The sequence below is a fragment of the Lissotriton vulgaris genome, chromosome 6 (genome assembly GCF_964263255.1).
Source record: "Lissotriton vulgaris chromosome 6, aLisVul1.2, whole genome shotgun sequence".
NCBI classification, from domain to species: domain Eukaryota; kingdom Metazoa; phylum Chordata; class Amphibia; order Caudata; family Salamandridae; genus Lissotriton; species Lissotriton vulgaris.
In genome coordinates, this window is record NC_141694.1 from 912309454 (window position 1) to 912331469 (window position 22016).

At 49.1% G+C, this 22016-nt stretch overlaps 1 protein-coding gene across 1 annotated transcript in view; it reads left to right on the plus strand.

Moving 5' to 3' along the window:
• The first annotated feature begins 3295 nt into the window (after positions 1-3295).
• Positions 3296-22016, plus strand: part of RGS7 (regulator of G protein signaling 7) — a 2226031-nt gene continuing 2207310 nt past the window's right edge. The window contains exons 1-2 of the mRNA XM_086925320.1: positions 3296-3433; positions 5628-5753. Coding sequence (XP_086781446.1) covers positions 5676-5753 — 78 coding nt within the window. The 5' untranslated portion in view covers positions 3296-3433; positions 5628-5675. The remainder of the gene's footprint in view (positions 3434-5627; positions 5754-22016) is intronic.

Genomic DNA, 22016 nt, shown 5'->3' on the forward strand with positions numbered 1-22016 from the left:
TACAAAACTTTATTTTCCCATATTGTTCCTGGGGTCAGTTATGTTTATAAGATATGATAAGGTAATTCCCCATTCTGGCCTATAGGAACAGATAGCCTTGTAATAGTAAAAAAACAAAATTGGCAGTATGTCACTCTCAGGACATGCCACCCACATCAAGGCATGTCCTACCTTTCATATACAACGCACCCTCCCCACAGGGATACCTTGGGCCTACCTTAGGGGTGACTAACATGTAGAAAAGGAATGGTTTTAAGGACTGGCAAGTGTGTGCCCTAGCCCAGTCGACATGGCAGTCCCAGACTGCACACAGGCTCTGCAATGGCAGGCCTGAGCCACATTTTACAAGCTGCTTCTGTGGGTGGCACAATTAGTGCTACAAGCTCACTTGCAGCATTTGATTTACAGGTCCTGTGCACACATGGTGCACTGTACAAGGGTCTGACAAGTAAATCAAATCAGCCAATCAAGGCATCACTAATCCATTACATCAATTTACAAAAGAGACCACTTACACTTTGGCACTGAACAGCAGTGGCAAAGTGCCCAAAGCATCTAGACCAGCAAAAACAGATGAGGCAACTGCAAAAAATGGAAGGGAGACCCACACCGATGGTGCCAAGTCTAACAGTAGTGTTTTGAGTAGAAGGGGTAATTGCGCCACAATAGAATCAAATATACAGCATGGCTGTCTTGAGACATTATGGTACTCTCACTAAGAGCATCCGTCCTCAAAATTGCTCGTACTGTCCACTATCAGCATAGAGGCCCTGCTTTGGCATGCTGGCACTATTCCTCACTAGTGTAACTGATTTGTTGACAAGATCTGATAACATAAAATAAGGATGACAGCTGGGTGAAGATTGACAAGTATTGATTTTGTGGTGAAGTGGTGGGTTATTGAAGTATGTCACCTTGTGGGTAGAGGTGTGGTGCAGTGGCCAGGGGGCCGGACTCCAAACCACGGGGTTCACAGTTGATCCCCGGTGCCGGCGGCAGGTTAGCCCAGCACCATGTGACTCTGGGCAATAGCTTGCTTAATCTTCCCAATTGCCCCAGCGCCTGGACACCTCTCCGGAGGTAGCTATGCACTTTACAAATGCTGGTATTTCATTTCATTTTCATTCAGTGGCGGATCTTCCATGGGGGCGTTTGGGCGCTGTCCCACTGCTTTCTCGCCGTGCGAGAAGGCAGAAACAAATAGTAGAGAACTACCATTTGTTTCTACCTTCTCGCACGGCGAGATAGCAGAAGTTCCAGGTTGAGAGAGTGGGCGGCGTTACTCAAGGGCAGGGGGGAGTGGCTTTCCCACTGTTGTTAATACTGTCTATTTGGGCAGCCTGAGAGGCTGTCCAAACGGACAGTATTAACTGTATTAAGAACAGTGGGCAAGCCGCTCCCCCCTGCCCTCGAGTAACCCCTCCAACTCTCCCTGCTCTCTGTATGCTGCAGCATACAGAGAGAAATGACGTGGTTGGGGCAGCCGGCCGAACCAATCACAGCGCTGTGCTGTGGTAAAGGGGAGGGAGGCTGCCTGCAGCCTTCCTGCGTGACGACGAGCACGTCGACTCGGAATTCAAAAGAACAGGACGGCGGAAGTCGGGAGTCTGGTGGTCGGTGGAGTCTCGGAGTCAGAACTTGAAGGCAGGAAGAAGGTAAGTTTGACTTTTATTTTATTTATCCCGCTTCCCCCCCACCTGTAATGCCGGCCGGCTCTTTTTATTCTTGGGCGCCATAAATTATAGGGTAAGGTGAGTCACTGAATGATGTTTACAAGTCAGGCATTGTTTGAGTTACACAGTTTTTTCACTCACACTAACTGCCAATGTCTACAAACAGTAATAACATTTAGTGCTTCAAAGCTGCCTCCTATGACGCTTCAGAAAGATGTTTAGGGATTCTTTAAGAAATCAAGCACATCGTAGAGAAAGAATAGCAGTGGAGTGACCGCTGGGAGGAATGGTAATTGAAGAAAGGTTAGTGAGCAGCACAGAGGTAGATTACATTGAGAAAGGATTGAGTGGAGACAGGAGCAGAGAATAGGGAAGACGGCAAAGAGGAAGGTCAGAACACCTAAGTCTAAGGATAGCAATAGAAACAGCATAAATAACGAATAACATAGGAGAGACAGCATAGAGGAATGATAACAGAGACAAAACAGTGAACACTGCAGTGTGGGGGGACCAGTAGCAGAGGAAAGACGAGAAAGAAAAGAAGGTTCTGCAGAAAAGAGGAATAGCAGAGTTAAGATTGAGAGATAGGCAAAAGAGAAAGTTTAACAGAAAGACAAACTGCTGAGAGGAAAGATACAATAGGAAGACCGAGAAAGCATAGACTAGATAGACATCAGAAAAGATTATAACAGTGAAGAGATACAGACAAACTACAGAGAAGAAGAATGAGGAAGAAATGTAGAGAGAGGCAGACTGCAATTAGCAACGCAACACTCTTTTGATTGTAATGTGTAGTTTATACGCCTCTTTTATTATTTCTGTAAATAGGTGAAAATTATACTACGAAATACACCATTTCTTCAACGAAAATTTTACCCAGGGGCGTCAGACTTGTTTCATTCACTTACCCACATGATCTATGTTACACTAAGTTATTTACGCCCTACCACTTTCATAGTTCACCAGCCGCCACTGTTACATTCTAACCGATTGTCACTATAACCTATTTGTCTCTAGGCTCCGACCATGGAGGCCTGTTCTGCCATTCTCAGCCTAGCCAGTACTTTAACCTCTTTGACACTGAGCTCAACCGTTCCGCCTAGGTTCAGGGTGACCGAAGACTCACTAGATAACTGGTGTTTTGGGGGCTGCCCAAGAAGAGAAGATGTTACACTCCAACTTTTCCGAGTATACATACAATGCTTACTGCGGAATAAATGCCCATAGTGCTTTAACCCCTCTTCCAGGGGTCACCACCTCTATCTCTCTAGCCTATGCGAGAGCAGGGATTGGTTACGATGATGCACGCACTGGCTTTCCCATCCTCCTGCGCGAGGCGAGGCCGGGGCTCCAGTTGTAGCCGGGAAGCTGCCTCCGCCTCGGCGCTTCCTGACGCTCGCTGTGCACGTGACTCGCACTCCTGGTTCTCGCCGGGGCGCGCGCGCACTTCACCGCCTGATTGCCCATCAGGAGGCCCGGGCGGCGCTCGCCGGCTGCGCTTGCGCACTGCACCCAGTCCAGGCAGGCTCCGGAGAGGAAGAAAGGCAGGGTGGTAGAGGGAGGCGGAGAGCGAGGGACAAGGAGCATCCGTATAAGCGGGAGGAATCTGGCCGGCGACAGAGGGGAGGCCGCCGAGCTGCGGTGCTTGGAATGAGCGTGCAGTGCATTCCTCCGCCCGCCTCCAGCTGACGGAGCCGCAGCACAGACAGGAGGAAAGGGGGCGATCGGAGGCAGGCGCCACTGTGACCTTGGGCTGCCAGGTAACTCGGCAAGACTGTAACACAGAGGGAAGAAGATGCACATTCCTTCAGCGATGGCTGTATGTGGCGGTGGTTGTGCTGGGATACATGTTTGGCTCGAATGGGGGTGGCTGCATTGCATGCATAACAGCAGCTGGCAAAATCAGTGTCTTTAACAAACGGCATTTCTGCTGTCTGTGGTGTCAGAGACCTCGACGTCCCCACGTTAGTTGGGACCCTGGAGCGGAAACTAAGTGACGTTTATGCTGCCCGTGTAACTGGTCCGGCAATGAGGGTTGTGTACACATTCTTGCAGCATTGGTTGTAGCTGAAAGCCTAAGTCGTTGGCTCTATCCCTGGGTGTGAGGCTATCGACTAATCCAGACTGAATTGACTGTGTCCGTGTGGGGGAGTTGTACATCATACACGGCAGCGCTGGATGCGTCTATGTGTGTAAACTGTACACCCTCCCAGACAATTCTGGCGGTGTCCATGGGTTGCAACTATCTACAACACCATCAGTAAGACAAAAAGTATAGACCTAACCAGAAAACATTTACTGTACCAATGTGTTGCAACTATAGGCCCAACCAGGTAGCACTGGCTGTGTCCATTTGAGGAACCATACTCCGGACAAAGCATGGGTATGAACGGCAGAGTAACCCAGGTGACCATTGCTGTGCAATGAGACTGAAACCATGAACCAAAGCGAACAACATTGCTTGTGGCTGCGTTGCATACCTATTGAGTAAAGCAGGTAGCAGTGGGTGTATTTGTGGGGTGCAACTCTAGAGCAAACCAGAAAGCATGGGATGTGTCCAGGTTGTACAACTATAGAGAGACTAAGGAGTACCGGCCGCGTTAAAGAGTTTAAATGTATAGACCAAACCAGGAAGATGGCTAGCTTAAGGTAAAGCACACAACATTAATTGTGTCCCTAGGATTCAACTTTGAACAGGAGCAGCCAGCATGCGTTGACTGCACATGTGGGGAAACTATACAGTACACCAGTGAGTACCGGCTGTGCCAATCTAAAGCACCACTACACCAACGCAGGGGGCGCGAGCTGTGTCAATGGGCGCAGTGTAGACCAATCGGTGTCGTTTTCTGAAAGAAGAGACCGCACTGAAGGCTAGGTACCGCGGTAGCTTCCTAGCAGCTCCGTGGACAACGCCGAGCGAAGCGGGCCGGCTGTGTCCATGGTGCTGAAGTCCCTGCACGCGGCTGATCCTTGCCGAACGGGGCAGGGCACCCACGCTCTCACGTGGCGCTGTTCGCGGTGCTGAAACTCGCCTCTGCTCTTCCCATAGACGGTTCGAGTCAGCAGGGAAAGGCCGGGGACGGCAGCCGCTTATACCCTTCCTTCACCCAGGGTTCCGCGAGAAGGCAGCAGGATGGAAGCTGCGGGGATGAGACGCAGATATTGCGCAACTCACCAGTGCCGAAGTTTTCTTTTTCTGCAAGTTCACCTCAAATTTAAAAGACTCGCCATGGGCGGCATAAACGTCTCTTCTGGCTAGAAGAGTGGGTACACGCGCATATTTAAGGCGCATTAGTAAACTCAGCTAACCTCGTGCTTTACTTCGTTGTCTTCTAGAGTGCCTTCCTCATTATCAGCCATAATGCATCGCAGGGGGTGGTTTATAACTCTCTTGTCATCTGTGTATAATTGAAACAGCGTATTGTCTCAGTCGTAGAAATCAGGGGTGCAACAATCATTAGTGCAGCAGGTACTGTGCTTGAGGGGCCCACTGCTACTCACCTACAACTGCCATTTACTACCTTATCAAGCGATAGATGTGCTCACTTTCTTTGCTTGGGTTATAACAGAAGTCTTTGTAATCTGCATGCTCACCCCTGATGAGTCTCTTGGTGCTGTTGACAGAAAACGGATGTTTATTGTTAGCCGGGTCAATGGTACTCAACCTTTGGAGAATGAAAAATACAGTTTACTATAGAGAGTTGAACCTGTGACCATGAGACCAAACACATATCACAGCAGCGGGTACAGCAGTCAACTGAGTCACGAGACCTGGGAGTAGGTCTCACTGCACCTTTGATGCACCACAGGGAGCATCTACATCTAAGTGGTTGATGGTTTAGTAATAATTCATGGACTTTTTCCAAACGGGCTTTCATTGTCTAAATGTGTGAATTGGTTGACATTGCTCAAGCACTGACCCAATATTGACACTCCGTTGTATTTTGTTAACAGCATCAGGAGCAGTCACGGGCAGTTTAAGGCAGTGTTTCCATTTGGGACATGGCCCAGGGAAACAACTACGGACAGAGCAACAACGTGGTGGCCGATGAATCTCCGAACATGCTGGTCTACAGAAAGGTAGGACTCGACTTGCTTTCAGCAACACTCATGGAAGACACTAACAGCACATAAAGCTGCTTCCTTGAGCAAAGGGGTTATGCCCGGTGGTTCTTTAGTTAAGTTTCTTGGCAGCTCGTCCTTGCATTGGTTCTCTCGGTTGACTCTGCCATGTTATCAGTTTACATTTCATATTTGCAGATGATTGAGTGGTGTTGCATTGTTAGTGGACATTTCAATTTTGCTCTTTTAGAAAGGTTTTTTCAGAACATTTCTGGTTTATCTATGCTCAGTCGGGAAGGCCACTACAGCCGCAATCGTGCAAACAAGAGCAAAAGCATATTCAGCTGACCCAAAACACATAAACCTACACCGGTGCTACCGCTGTAGCAGGTACCAAACCCGGAAGGGTGGAACCCCCAGAGTAATCCTGAGTAGCCAATAATGGAGGCAAAGAGGCAGCTCAACATAGAAAGCACAGTCCCGCTAAAGCAGGACTTGAAGCATACAGTGGCGTAACGAAACTTGAGGGGGCCCCCCTGCAAAGTGCATGGAAGGGGCCCCCATGGTCCGGACCCAGTCAATAACTCTCAAGATGACCTGTGCACAGTGTCAGAGGGGGCATCCAAGATCCGAGGGCCCCCTGCACCGAGGGGGCTGTGGGTGCTATTGATACACCACTGTTTTGATGTGCTCTACGCCTTTACTGGTGGTGCATTAGGCGCGTGACTTGTCAGGAGGGGAAAAGGGTCTTGAACCACAACACAACATATTCTCTCTGTTGCAAGCCAAATATCCAGACAAAACAGGTCAATTGCTCACCAGCCCCATCTCACATCTCCTGCAACGGTTCTTCACGATTGTTAGTTCTGTAGGGCTACTCTGCTGCTGGCACAGACAGTTATACAGTGCTGTTCTGCTGAGGCGTTAGGCTATGATGTTCAAACTGGTGATTTATAATGTCTAGCATTGTGAATGTCTAACCGACATCAGTAATAAACATGTGATGACAAGAATCCTGTGTTCGGTCTCAAGTGCTACTTCGCTTTGGGTCTAGGTCCCAGACATGTGACTATACCCCGTGAAAGAACTTTTTAAATAAATGTGCACCTGTACATATTGGCACCGCAATCCTCCCCTATAGTGCTTCATAATTAGTATGAAGGGGCTCCCATCAGTTTTGTTTTCATTCCGTTACCTCTTGTGGCATCTGCCTAGCCGATAATGCCAGTGCTTGCCTTTTATGTCTCATTCCAGCTGGACCACAGGTTCGGATTTCGTGGTCTATTCACTGAAGACCTTATTTTATGCCCACCACCACACCAAGATGTAAGAAGAAGGTCCCCAATAGAGTCTGTGAAAAAATATTCAAACCCATGTTAGTAGAATAACTCAGCTGGTTGAACACCCACTGCAGAGATCTCTGTGAAATTTGCAGGAAATATGGTGTCCTAAAGGACTCTTCCTTCCATCACAAGAGGCCGATGAAGCAATGACTAACTAGGTGTTTACACCTATTACACAAGAGAGAATTAAACTAGTGCAGGCTATGTAAACACTTAAATATTACATTGCTGCGAAGACGCCCACTTCAAAGTAACACAACAGATCACAAGGTAGCAACCTGAACACAACCTTCACACACTGGTAAACCATGCTTTGTGTGTGTTCCTCCACTGAGCTGTCTGGGGCTGAACGTTAATTTGTAAACATAGGACATGCAGTCTCCTGAAATTAAAAACGATGTTTGTTTTCATAATACCTAAAACAAGAAATATGGTAAAAACTCACAATGGTTACACAGCATTGAGCCAGTAGCAGAACGAAACTAGAGGCCTCCCCCTGTAAAGTGCATATAGATGTACAGAGGAAGATCGCAGTTTGACTGGTAGTTTTATGAAAACAATGAAATGTCTATTTACTAAACAGGCACGCGCCACAAGGAGTACCGAAAACGTAACCAAAAGATAAGAGATGGTTTTGTTAGCCAATGGTACTTATTTATAGACCTCGGAATGATGAAACTTTGAGAGGACCTGTCCGGATTTTAACCCCTCATCTGGGGTCGAACAAAGACGCCCTAGTACCACCTCTCTATGTTTGAACTTGGCTCAAGGGCATAGGGCGCTTTACACAGTGACACTTAGCTGATGCAATCTGCTTGAGATCACATGGTTGCGTGGGTGGAGGAGCTGTGATATAGAACAGTGTTTTTGTTTCCTACTTGTATGAACCACACCGTCCCTTTCTCAAAGCTCCTTTCAGCTGCTCTGCAAACGGTGCCCGAGTGCCCCACATAGTCGGCACATAGTCGTCCAATAAGGATGTCCCCCTCATAGTGCGCAGATCTATTTTTTTTTTCGAGAATGGGAGGCCCTTTCACTATCAAAACACTGAGACATGTTGGGGTTTTCAAGAAAGCTCGCCCATAGCTGAAGATTCCTTTCTAAGCAAAAAGTTACATTTTAATTGGTTAACAGTAACTCCTGTTTTACAGAGCTAAGAAACTGCGGAATTTATGACTCGCTATATAAAATAGCTTATTGTGCAGGTGGGGCATTTTTTATTGTCTGAAGTTTGCTTAGGAATCTACATGTAGATGTTGGCGCTTACATAGCACAATTTCGGTTGGAAGCAACAAGCGCTGTACATATGGAGGGCGAGGAGGCTATTCTGTTGATCTAGTGGGATTCAGCTATTTGCATTACACTTGACACATACATTTCTCTAACAATAAAATGTGTCTTGGAGCACAGTGCACCGCTCCGAACTTTGGCAGGAACTCTCGGGTGAAAGTACTGTGCTGAAGGGGCCCCCTGCACCGCAGGGGCCTGTGTTACGCCCCTGCTGTGAGGGTCTCGAGGAGCTGGAATTGCTAACTGCTTTGTGGTGATCTCTTCATTCAAACAGCCAGGTCTTGAGTTCTTCCCTCAATTGCTGGTGCCATGAGGCTGTCCTGAGGTGCAGGGGAAGGTAATTCCAAGCTTTGGCGGCCAGGTGTGAGAAGGAGCATCTGCTACTGTTGCTATGTCGGATTTGGGGGGTATCTGCAAGGAAAAGGGAGCCCGAACGTAAGTGTCCGGTCAGTTGGTGGAAGGTCCGTCATTTGTTGATGTATGGTGGTCCTTCGTTGTCCTGGTCTTTGTATGCGTGGGTCATAATCTTTAACTGGCATCTCTTCTGGATCGGGAGCCAGTGTTGCTTCTTGACGTGGGGTGTGATGTGGGTCCGTCTACTGTAAGAACTGATAACAATATGTCCTTGAGACACAGCAGACGTAAAAAGTTGTGTGAAATGTGCAGCAACTGGAATATCATGGTTAACGAGTGTGTTAATGCAGTTACCCATTCGTGGCATCAGTTTTCAACCTTCTCTAAATGAGGGCACGTATAGGTCTAATGACAGGTGCTTGGGGAGAAAGGTGTGAAGTTAATTTTAGCCTTCTGGCAGGTTCTGCTCTTTTTCCATTTAAAGGGCGAGCATCGCCCACAATTTAGTCTTGCACTCTCCAACTAACTCCTCCTTTCTGCTTTCTGTACATGTCTGTACTAGTCTTGCCTTTGTGTTTATGTTTTTCAGGAGCTGTTATTTGTGACTTGTATTTGAAGTGAGTGGGACGTTATTTAGTTAAGTGTTTAGTAGTAGCGTTATGTGACAGGCCAAAACAGTTAAAGAATACAACTCCCAACACACAAACACAACCTTTAAGGATGCGTCTGGGGGTGCACTCAAGAGTTAGCAGCATTTCTCAGGATCCAGTCGCGACCTCAGGACCCCCACTGGTGCAGATGTTAGATTTGCGGCAGAGAGGCCTGGCGAATGTCTTATTACTTACCGGTAATCTTCATTACCCCGATTAGGGTCCTCCCCGTCCCAGTCCTAACAACGTGAGGCAGTCCTGCCTCCACCCAGCCAATCACAACGCTAGTATTTCTATACTACATAAGCCCCGCCCACCTACCGCCATGCCTGTTATCAACAAGACTCCGACACAAACACAGCGGGAGGGTGGGAGGGAAGAGGACTGGGACGGGGAGGACCCTAATCGGGGTAATGAAGATTACCGGTAAGTAATAAGACATTACCCCCTCATGGGTCCTCCCCGTCCCAGTCCTAACAACGTGAGGAACTCACAAGCAGAGAACCAATAAAGAAAACACGCAGGACACCAGGGATCCATGCAGAGTACAAAACTTTAATCAATAAAAGATTAATGAACAACAGCGTTCAAGACGCCAACAGAAAAACTGTCAGCAGAGGCATGTAAAACATCAAGCCGATAATGTCGCACAAATGTGTGATGAGACTGCCAGGTGGCCGCCCTACAAATCTCCTGGATAGAGACCCCCGCCGCCTCAGCCCAGGAAGCAGACACAGAACGCGTCGACCGACCCTGTACGTGAGACGGAGGAGGCAAATCCAAAGACTTGTAAGATTGACAGACCGCCAAACGGACCCACCGACTGATCGTGGAAGTGGAAACCTTCTTCCCTTTAGCCACACCCCCACAGGAGACAAACAGGGCAGGAGAACTCCGGAACCCTAGGGAACGTTGGACGTAAATCTGGAGAGCCCTGCGAACATCCAAAGAAGGGGGAACAAGGGAATCCCCATCAGCAGGCAAATCAGGAAGAATCACCTCCTGCTGCAAATGAAAACTCGAAGAGACCTTAGGCAGAAAAGCCGGATCAAGCCGCAAAACGACCCGATCCGGGAGGAACTGCAAATAGGGAAACGAAACAAGCAAGGCACCCAACTCACCCAACCTGCGAGCAGAGGTAATGGCCAACAGGAAAGCCACCTTAGCGGACAGCCACAACAAATCCGCCTCCATCAAAGGCTCAAAAGGGGGCAACTGCAGACCACGCAATACAGTAGGCAAATCCCAAGAAGGAATGAGAACAGGAGAAACCGGCCGACGAAGCCGAAAGCTCCGAAGAAGCCGACTAACCAAAGGAGCAACACCTTCCAAGGAGTCCCCAGGACCCCGACAAGCACGAACCGCCGCCCATTGAGCAGACAACGTGGAAGGGGAAAGGCCTTTCAAAAAACCATCCCGGAGAAACTCCAACACAGAAGTAGGAACCCCCAGTACAGGATCCACCCCATGAGAAGAACACCAAGAAACAAAAGAACCCCAATGGCGGCCATAGCACTTAAGGGTCGAAGGGCGGCGAGACAACTGGATGTCACGAGCCACCACCGATGAACAACCCAAAGACTCCAAAGTCAACCGCTCAAGAGCCAAGCCGTCAGCTGCAAACGACGAAGACAAGGCAGAGACAGGAGTGGAAACTGAAGAGGAGATGGGCACAAAGGAAGCCGGACAAACTGACCCTTCGCCAGCTTCAGCAGGAGAGGAAACCAAATGCGGCGAGGCCAGAAAGGAGCAATCAAGAGGACCAAAACATTCTCCCTCCGAATCTTCTGCAGCACCCTCGGGAGGAGGGGAATGGGAGGGAATGCATACAGAAGGCCCGAAGGCCAGGGAATCGAAAGAGCATCCACCGCCCAAGCCTGAGGACACAGCACCTCCGAACAAAACCGGGGCAGGAGAGAGTTGTGAGGGGACGCAAAAAGATCGATCCAAGGAGTCCCGAACCGAAGGCAAAGGGACAGGAATAGAGGAAGAGAGAGATGGTACAGAACAGAAGATGGAAGGTCGCGGCTCAAAGCGTCCGCATGAAAATTCAACCGTCCCGGAATGTACACCGCCCTCAAGGCCAACAGATGAGATTCCGCCCAAGCACAAATCATGGAGGCAAACAAGTTCAGAGACGCGCACCTGGTCCCCCCCTGACGGTTCAAGTAACAACGAGCCACCTGGTTGTCGGTACGAACCAAAAGATTCGCCCCCAGGAGAGGAACCTGAAAGAACTGCACCGCCTCCCAGACAGCCGCCAACTCCCGCCAGTTCGAGGAACGGGTGCTGTCTCCCTGAGACCACTGACCCTTGGCTTCCAAGGACCCCAAAGTGGCCCCCCAACCCCAGAGACTGGCATCCGTCGTCAACAAAAGGGGAGGAGGAAGACAAAACCGCACCCCCTTCTCCAGGTTGGGCGTGCAAAGCCACCAGTCCAAGTCCTGAATCAGAGCAGGAGAGAGAGGAATCAGAGTCTCGTAATCCGCCCGGGAGGGGTCCCACCGAGCCAACAGATGAGTCACCAAGGGCTTGAGATGGAGGCGAGCCCAAGGAACCACAGCAGTGGTCGCTGCCATCAACCCCTGGACCCGCAACCAAACACGAGCCGGGGCAGAGGGACGACTCAACAGATCCCGCAGCAGAGCCTGTAAGGAAAAGATCCGAACAGGAGGGAGAAACACCGCCCCCAGAGAGGTGTCGAACAGACCCCCGATGAACTGAAGTCTCTGAACAGGAACCAGATGAGACTTGGCCAAATTCACCTTGAACCCCAGCTCCCGGAACAGGGACAACGTAGCCTCCACTGCCAGAAGAGCCTGAGGGAAAGAGGAAGCAGAGACCAAACAATCATCAATATAGGGAAACACGGAGAAACCCTGATGTTGCAAAACCCCCACAGCAGGAGCCAATACCTTGGTAAAAGTCCTGGGAGCAGTGGAGAGGCCGAACGGCAGAACCTGAAACTGGAAATGCATCCCCTGGACCACAAACCGCAGGAACCGCTGACTGGCAGGATGGACCGGAACGTGAAAATAGGCGTCCTCCAAGTCCAGGGAAGCCAAAAAATCTCCCTCCTGGATGAGGGGAATGATGGACTGCAACGTGACCATCCGAAAATGATCCAGCCTCACCAACTTGTTCAGGGAACGGAGATTCAATATGGGGCGGAAGGAACCATCGGGCTTTGGAACCAGAAACAGACGGGAATAAAACCCCAGGCCCACTTCTTCCACTGGAACCGGCACCACCGCCCCCTTCTGGAACAACAAGTGGACGCCGGACAACATGGCAGACCTTCGCACTGGGTCTCTTGACAACGGGGTAACCAGAAGACAATCCAGAGGGGGAGGGCCCCGGAAGGGAATCCGGTAACCCCACCTGATGATATCCAAGACCCACTGATCGGAGATCAGAGCCGACCAACGGTCCAGAAACAAATGGAGACGAGCCCCCACAGCGGCATAGTCACTTTTGTCCAGCACCAGAGGGAGGCTGCGGCAGCTGCTGCTGCTGTTGCTGCTGAGGCCGGGATTTATAATGGAACGCGGCCCCCCGACCACGGGCCCGACCACGAAAGGGCTGAGAGGACAACCCCCCCTGAAACCCCTGCTTCTGGAAAAAAGACCTCTTCTTAGGAGCAGGCTGAAAAGGCTTCAACAACTTCTTCTCCTCCGCAGAGCGCTGCACCATCGAATTCAAGGCATCCCCAAAGAGACGAGGACCCTCAAAAGGCAGTTTATGAACCAAAGACTTCTGAGCAGCATCAAGACGCCATGGCTTTGTCCACAGAGACCTCCTCCCAGCCACCGCCGCCCCAGCAGCCGAGGAGAAAGCCCACAAGGAATCAAAAGTGACGTCTGACAGGAATTGCGCCAAAACCTCCATTTGAGCCAACACAGGAGTAGGGTCCCCATGATCCTGAAGACAGTCAAACAGCCTCTCGAAATCCTTGAGCAGGACCTGTGACGCATAGGCCGCATAAGTGCTAGCACGCACCCCAAAGTGAGAAGCGGCGTAAGAACGCTTGAGAGCAGATTCCACCTTACGCTCCACCGGATCAGACAGGGAAGCCTCCTCCGAAGACAAAGAGGAAGAGGAGGAAGCCATAGAAGACAAAAGAGAATTAACCTTCGGAATCGCAGGAAACTGGGAATCAAAGTCCGCCAGGCGATATCGCTTCCCCAGGAATCGCGGAATACCCTGCTTATCCACCTCCAGCCACTCTTTCGTGATAATATCCTTCAGGACATCATGGAAGGGGAGGTCATCCACCACAGAGGAACTATACTGTGCGTAAAACCCCTCTTCAGACAGGGATTTAGGGTCAAACCCAAGCACCTCACGAATATGCACCAGCATGTCCGAAAAAACCTTGCCCTGGATGTACTTTCCCTTAGGGGAATTGTCCAGCTCTTCCTCATCATCCTTAGCCCGCTTAGCCGCAGGCTCCAGCAGCGCAGATTGGACCGCAGAATCAATTAAGTCTCGCAAATCAGCCCTAGAAATCTGCAAGACGTCGTCCTCCTGCAGATCCTGAATATTATGCTGCTTAGAAACAGCCTTAGCTGGCACAGGAGAAGAAGACCCCTCACTCATGGTGAAAAAACCCAGAAGAAACCAAACAGGAAATCACCACAACACAGGAAGTGCCCAGCAACCTCCAATAAATACTGCCCCCAATCAACCAATCACGCAAAGGTGTGTTAAAGAAAGAAATAAAAAGAGGGCAGCCCTGACGTCTCCACCCACAGCCACAGGTCAAAAAGAGAATGGCCGCGGGGGCCAGACGCTGTGATAGTGCAGCAGCGCTGGAACGACCCGAGGCCAGGACACCATCAAAACTCCCCGCCCCAGCCCAGCACATGAGCGGGGAGCGCACCTGACCCCAGAACAGGAGCCCGGCCGACCAGAAAACCGGAGCGGCCGAGCTGTGCATTACAAGAAGAAAACAACAATTAAAATGCAAACACAGACGAAAAACTCACGGAACCGCCACCAAAGGAAACTGGATCCAGGGACCGGAACCGGGAGCACCAGCGTTCCGACAGCCGTCGGAGCAGAAAAAAAACAGGCATGGCGGTAGGTGGGCGGGGCTTATGTAGTATAGAAATACTAGCGTTGTGATTGGCTGGGTGGAGGCAGGACTGCCTCACGTTGTTAGGACTGGGACGGGGAGGACCCATGAGGGGGTAATGCACCACACCAGAGAGTTCAGGCAATTTTTAGCGGATCTGTGGATACGCACTATTAATAGTTGCCACAACACACACATACTGTCTGCTCATTCTGAGAGCGCCAAAGGCGTGGATGCATTCCAGGGCAGGGGCGTCTCTCTCCTGTTTTTTTTTATACCCTCTGGCCTCCCAGGTTTCTCTACCCAAGCTCAGATGGAGAACGGAGGAAGAGCTGTGGAGTTAAAGCAACAGTTTGCACAGATGCACAGCGTAAAGCCAGACTACGGGCCCGTTCAGTCTGCATTATAAGTCGTCTGCTGAAAATTAACATAAAGAACAGTTTACTTTTTTTTCACAAAATCAAAAGAGGAAAACTGTTCTAGACCTTGCATAGATAGCGGCAGTGCACAAAGCGAAAACTCGAGCGAAAGCTCAAGTTCATGAAATATTGTGATTGGGAAGTCTGGTTTTAGCTTGGAGAATTGCGGGGGGCGGCAATTAACAGTAGTTAATGACAGGTGACACATGCACAACCCTCTCCCCCCAAACTCACCTCCTTCGTGCAGCCACGCACCCACTCCTCTTCCCGCCTGATCCACCTCCCTGCCTCCCACTTCTGCTGAAGCTTTGGCAAGTAAATCAGGATTCCACTATGGATTAATACTTTTATTTCATGCAGCTATTAAAGTGCCACACCAGGTGGATAGATAATTGATTGCGGAAGAGGCACCCTGGCCTTCGACTTCCACGAAAGGCGCGCGTTGGGTGCGTGTTGCTGCTGGAGTCCCTTGAAGTCGTGCCTGTGACTCACAGAACAGCCCTAAACATCCTTCCTACGAATCCTACCGTCCGCATTGCGCACTCCCTCTTTGCACAGAAAGGGCGGGAGGTCGGCCCACCGGGACTTTAGAAAGTGAAAGTTACCAGCTTGGGTATTTTAGTGCAGTGCAGCGCAGCAGCAAAGTCCCAGCCTTCAGCTATGATTGGCTCTGCCTCACCACCAAACAGCGACGTCACCTCGAGATTAGTCCGGGGCCCGCCTTCAGTCCTGCCCGCAGTCAAGGCACCATTAACTAGTCACACCCGGGCCCCAGCCCGCCTACCATTGGTATCAATTTCAGGGGCCCGGCCGGGGCCCACCACACCATTCCTGCATCAAGAGGCTCAGAGGCCAAGACACCATTTGTTACTGCCGCCCTCACGGGCCCCGGCCGGAGCCCCGCAGTGCACGCACCATTCCTGCATCAGGCCAGAGACACCATTTATAACTGCCGCCCTCACGGGCCCCGGCCGGGGCCCCGCACCATTCCTCAAGAGTCGCTGGCAGCCTCACGGGCCCCCGGCCCCGGCCGGGGACTGCTGCACCATGCAACAATTATTTCAGGGGGCCCCGGCCGGGGGCCCGCACCAGTCCTGAAGAGCCTCATGGCCCCGTCCGGGGCCCAGTCTCTCAGACAACATTTATAAGTGCCTCACTCACACGGGCCCCGGCCGGGGCCCCCGAACCATTTTGAAGACTCCCAGGGGCCCCGGCCAGGGCCCGCACCATTTTGAAGACTCTCAGGGGGCCCGGCCGGGGCCCGCGCACCATTCTAAGACTTGCAAGGGCCCCGGCCGGGTCGCGCACCATTTTGTCAGAGCCTTCTTGCGCAGCGGTGGCACTACCATTCAATTTATTAAAGAGGCTGGGCGCGGGCGTGCTGTCAATGATGTATTGCACTCGGTGAGGGGCCCGGGGCCCCCTGGAGCGCGAGGCCCCCCCCCCGCAATGCGGGGCCTGCGGGGGCTTGTGTTACGCCACCTCCTACACAACGGTCGCTATAGCAGACTGCCCGCACACTCACCTGAAAACACTAACAGGAGGCAGTAGACACCCCCGTAGAGAGTCTTGCACGGACCCGTCCGCAGAAAAAAAAACAACAGTATGTGCTGACGTGGGTCAGGGGTTATGAACCACAGGATGTGGGAGTGTTCTGGAGGGTAGGGATGGGCTAAGGGAATTTTGCTTGGAAGATCTGGGTGAGGAGCTTATGCTCATGAGGTAATGACTGTGACGGGGAGGTAATGTTCTTTTAAAAAGTGAATTGTGAGTATCTTGTCAGAGTACATTATCTCAGGTTGTACCGTGTCAGGCATGAGTAGGCTACCCAGTCCTGATTTTTTTTTGCATTCTGGTACTTGCAGTTCTGAATTTACAAATGCTAAAGCGAAACCTAAAGAACACATGTGGGTGGGAGGTGCGCTCCTCCTCTACTTCTATTTTTCTAAGTGTGAGACTATTCTTTTCTTTTATTTAAAAAAAGTTTCAAGCGAGAGAGGGCTAGTCATTCTGCCATTTCTGTAGTTTGTGGCAGGCTTTGGGGCTTCTTTCAGAGCTGGGATGGCCATCATGACCCAACCATGCCTCCATGAGCCCATTCTAGTCGTGGCCTCCCGGTTTGAATCTTTTCATCAGGGCTGATTTTGATTGACAGGCCGCCGTTCCAGGGCACCTTTGTGAACAGGAAAGTTTGGTCAGCCATTCCTTGTGGGAGAGGATGGCCAGGTGCCCTGACTTACAAGTGATCTCTACAGCTCCCTGCATTAACCTTAATCTGTGTAGCTGCATAATAAGTGGTGCCTCACTGGGAAGAGACGAAAAATAGCAACTGACTGTGATCACAACTTCTCACTCCCAGATGTAGCACAGTACTCGGAGGACTCAATACCAAAACAAAGGCAAACACTCCGAGGCTTCATCACATGGCTATTCAGAGACAGACTCTATGCAGAACTGTCAGGGAAGGCAAAACATCCCCTAGGAGGACACAAATAAGGAATGAGTGAGAAAAGCATTGGAAGAGCAAATGCATGTTAGGGTTGTTTTTGTTTTTGAAGCGCTCCAGGGCCAACGTCTTGTGATGTTCTAAAAAACACTACTGAGACTAAAACAAAAGTAAAACTTGACAGTTAAATTAAAGGGAAGATCCTGACGGTATGTATGGTAAGTGAGCATGTCATTCCAATGAAGTCTTCAGAATGCGTGTGATACTGATATCTATGTATGGACGGATTTTCACTGATAAAACTGATTGGGTTACTGTGGCGACCTCTAAAGAGAGTTGTTTGCACCGTAAAAATATCAAGTATGAACATTTGTAGGGCCTTGTAAGCTATTCATCCTTCCGAGGAGGATAAAAGAAGTATAAATCGAAATTACTAATGTTAAGAGCAGTGCAGAAGGAAGGGTCGGGGCAAATTAAGCACGTTGGATGAAAAGGAGGAAGAGTTGGGCAGACTAAAATCCATATTGCACAGCCTCTGTGGACTGTGGTGGGAGTAGGACAAAGTAGTGACCGTGTGCTTCTGTTAGGGGCAAGGAAAGGGCACGTTTCCTTCAAAGGACTGGGTGTTATGGGAAACAAGTGCCCTGCATGTGCTGTGGAGTGGATCTTAGGGCCGCTTGGGGGATGCTGCGCACGTTGTGGGAAAGGTATTGTAGAAGGCACTCAACCCTCTGAGCCCTTTGACTTAAGGAGGCGCATTCTGCACCCAAGACAACATTTCTGCTCTTCTTGGGACCGATTCACAGAACTAACTTAAGACAAAATCCTAAACTTACTACCATTTTGGTATTCACAGAAGGCACTTACTCATTTTGGTATTCACATAAGGCTATTACTCATTTTGGTATTCACAGAAGTTAGGAGTCCTAACTTTAGGACTCCTAAACTGAGAAAAATCCTAACTTTAAGACTTTCGGTATTCACAGAAGGCATTTAGGAGTCCTAAAGTTAGGAGTCCTAACTTTACTACTCCTAAACTGAGAAAAATTCAAACTTTAGGACTTTCGGTATTCACAGAAGGCATTTAGGAGTTCTAAAGTTAGGACTCCTAACTTCTGTGAATACCGAAATGAGTAAGTGCCTTCTGTGAATACCAAAATGAGTAAGTGCCTTCTGTGAATACCAAAATGGTAGTAAGATTAGGATTTTGTCTTAAGTTAGTCCTGTGAATCGGGCCCCATGTTTTCCACTCGCTCACTGGAGATTTGTCCAAACCAAGGACAGTTGCATTACTATTTCTCTTTCACTTTAAGTACGTGTAAGTACTGGATGCAAACAAAACACGGACCGGATAATGAACTCACAGACCACCTCTGGATCTCTGCATTAGGAGTATTTGGCAGCAGAAGCCATGGGGTCTGTGCACTTTGCAGGACCCTTTCTTGACTATTTACACAGCTTCGCTGTCTCCTCCTGGTTTTTGTTTGCTGTTAGTAAAGCGGGCATGCTGTCGATGCCCCCCAGGCCAGCTAGATTTCAACTCGCTCTGGTGATGCTCTTCAGTATGTTGGTGGTGGTAGTAACTATCTCATGACTGATTGTGCCTCATGTATTTAGGCGGATTCATCAACGTAAGGGTCATGAATTTATACAGACATAGGCTAGTGTTCGAAATGTTTGTTTAGGGCTGCATAGCTGGAACCTTGTTGTGATTTTATTGTTGAAAACCTCAGCACTCAATTTTAATTATTTTTTTCAAAGTTTGCACATCCACGTATGCATAGGAGTGATATTCTTGTGTGAAATGCTTGGGTACGTTTTCATTTGACTTCCTAAAACAACGTTGCTGTAACCAGCACAAGGTTTGAAAGAGGTGAAAAACCACACACAGACATAGGGCCTGATTCTAATATTGGCAATCAGATCACCATTGCGGCGGTCTGGAGAATGCCACCAAGCTGACGGCATCCTGACTGCCATATTATGAGCACTGCCCACTGGCGGTGTGGTGTCGGCGGTGCTATGGCGGCAGCATGATTCGGCTCCTAGAAAAAGCCTAAAGCATATGCTGCCCTGTGGCAGCACTGCTTTCATGTCAGCGCACTGTGTACCATGCACCATGTTTTGCATGGCATACAGTGCATTAACAACAGTGCAGGCAGCGGGGGGCACAACATTTGCCCCGTGCACAACTCTCCATGGGCAAAATCACCCTGGGGCCTGGTTCGTGGCCTCTTGCCTACTGTTGTGCCGACCTTTTCATGACGGCGTCCCCTCCATTAAAAGTTCAGCGGAAAGGCAGGTCGTGTTCAGCAAGGCGATGCCGCACTGCCGCCATTGATCACCGCTTTCCCCACTGCCGCCCCATCGGGAACCAGAATCCTGGTTGTAGTTGAGATCTTGTGTTGGGCTTATGGTGTCTGATCACCAAACTCTTAATCAGGCGGTTGCACCACTGAGGGGGCAGCTGTTCGACCGCCACAATGGGTATGGCTGTCTTGGCCCATAAACACACACACATAAGCACAGAAACAGCCATGTGACAAAGAGACCAACACACAAAAACACAACACATCCCCACAAGGAGACGTACACACATAGCAGAAAGACCAACTCCCAAACACGTGCCCAGAGACACACACACACACACCCACACACACATCCACACACTTCAGTGTTGGTTATTTTTATTATGGAGGTAATCACGTTTTCCCCTATGCTCTCATTATTCTGAGTTTGGCTTTAGGACACAGGAACTTTTATGTACGGCCATTTTCTATTACTGGAAATGTGTTTTTTTGGATTTCTGTCAAGTATGTCCCTGCTGTGATTTTTATGAAATTGTTCTACTGTTTTCTACATAAGAAAATTCCACAGTAAGCTCTTTTAGTACCAGTCATTTGCAGGCCTGATTCATGTTCTGAGAAAGATAACACCATCCAGAATTCTGAAGGAGGGGAATAATTAATTCCTTCACCAGACTTTTTGTTGCGTTTTGAAGTTTTGATTTTTTTGTTTATTGACCTGCCTTGTCTGACTAACATGCATTGTTGCACGCTCACAGTATATTCCATCTTGCCTTCTCCTGGCTCAGATTTGTGCGTGACTTTGGTTGACTTCCCTGATATTGAAAGAAGTGTTCATTGAATGCCATAGACAAGTGGAGGGAACCATGGGTGACACGCGTTAAGGCGGCGTGGGTGGGTGTGAGCGTCCTGGGCCCGCATCCAAACATTATAGCCCGTTCCCAGATTTTTTGCTCTTTTATAAGTCTGGCTATTTGATGTAATGTGGACTTTTAAAGCCTTAATGCCAGTATATTTTTTAACTGTTCTTAATTTGATGTAAGATTATCTTTCAATTTTTGTGAGACTGTGGATATGTGTAATATTTTTATGTACTTTTATGGTCTATTTTAATTAGACCGAATAAAGATATTGACTTGAATTGAAAGAAATGTTCATTGAATGCCATAGACAAATGGAGGGAACCATTGGTGACCTGCCTTGAAGGCGGCGCAGGTGGGTGTGAGCGACCTTGGCCCACATCCAAACAGTATAGCACGTTCCCAGATAGAGGTGCACAGTGAAAACACAGAAATAATTGAATCAGTAGTACATTTATGCCTGACCTAATCAACAAATGCTTCCAATTGGTGGTGTATCCCCACTTAATCAGCGCTAGCTGTGTTTCTATTGCTTCAAGGCGCCTCCAAGGCTCAGCTTCTGGCATCTTTCCAATAACCAATCACCTGAAGCAGATTGTAAGGGCAAAACACACCCCACTGACAAGCCATGTTTCAAATAATTGGCAACTTCTGAAGTCCTCCCGAAAACAACGCATGCTCCTGTTTGTGCTGGTGTTTTGGGGGCGTCTTTGTTTTCGCTCGAGCTGCAGCGAAATACCTAGAAATGGGGGCAGTGTTATTTCCCACAGGGACCCACAACACATCACGACAATGTCTTCCTGGAGTCCTATTTATAGACAATAGATCTAAAAAATTGGGATATTGACAGATGCATCACATGTGCGGAGAGGAGAAAGCACTTTGCCAGCGTGACGCCGAAGATACTCTCAAGATGTTTTTTCATCTGTAAAATTGTCGACTTCCTCGTTTGAGGTTAAGTGATTTCGAAGCCGAACGGCCAAGGCGTGTTGTTTCCACGTACGCCGAGGGCACGCGGTACGAAGTGTTGGCTAGTGAACATCACGAGGCAAGGTCCGTGACGTGTGAAGAGCGAGCCTTTTGGGGCTGTGAGCTTTTCTGTGACACAAGAGCTGCCCTTAAACCTATGGAACGTGGGCATGCAAAGGATTCCACAAAAACAACACCAGTTCTGATTGGTATAATCAAAACCCTTTTTACATTAACGCCGAAATAACACTGAGCTGTATTAACAAACAAACGACTCGGCAAATATGGCCAATGGACTATCATAAAACTTACAAATTGTAAAAAAAAAAAACAATCTTCTGTTTCTCCAATGATTTGTTTTATATGTTTGTATTGTTTTTTTATTTTATTTTTTTTACATGGGAAACATTGCACTATTGTTTGAAACGCGTCACGTCTTGATGTATGTCAATTGCGAATACACATTTTATATAACAAAGCAAGTGTGATGACCGCTCAGTTTCCTTTGGCCTCGTATTCTTTGCATTGAGCTGATTTTGTTTTTCATGTAAAAAGGTTTTTGAAATG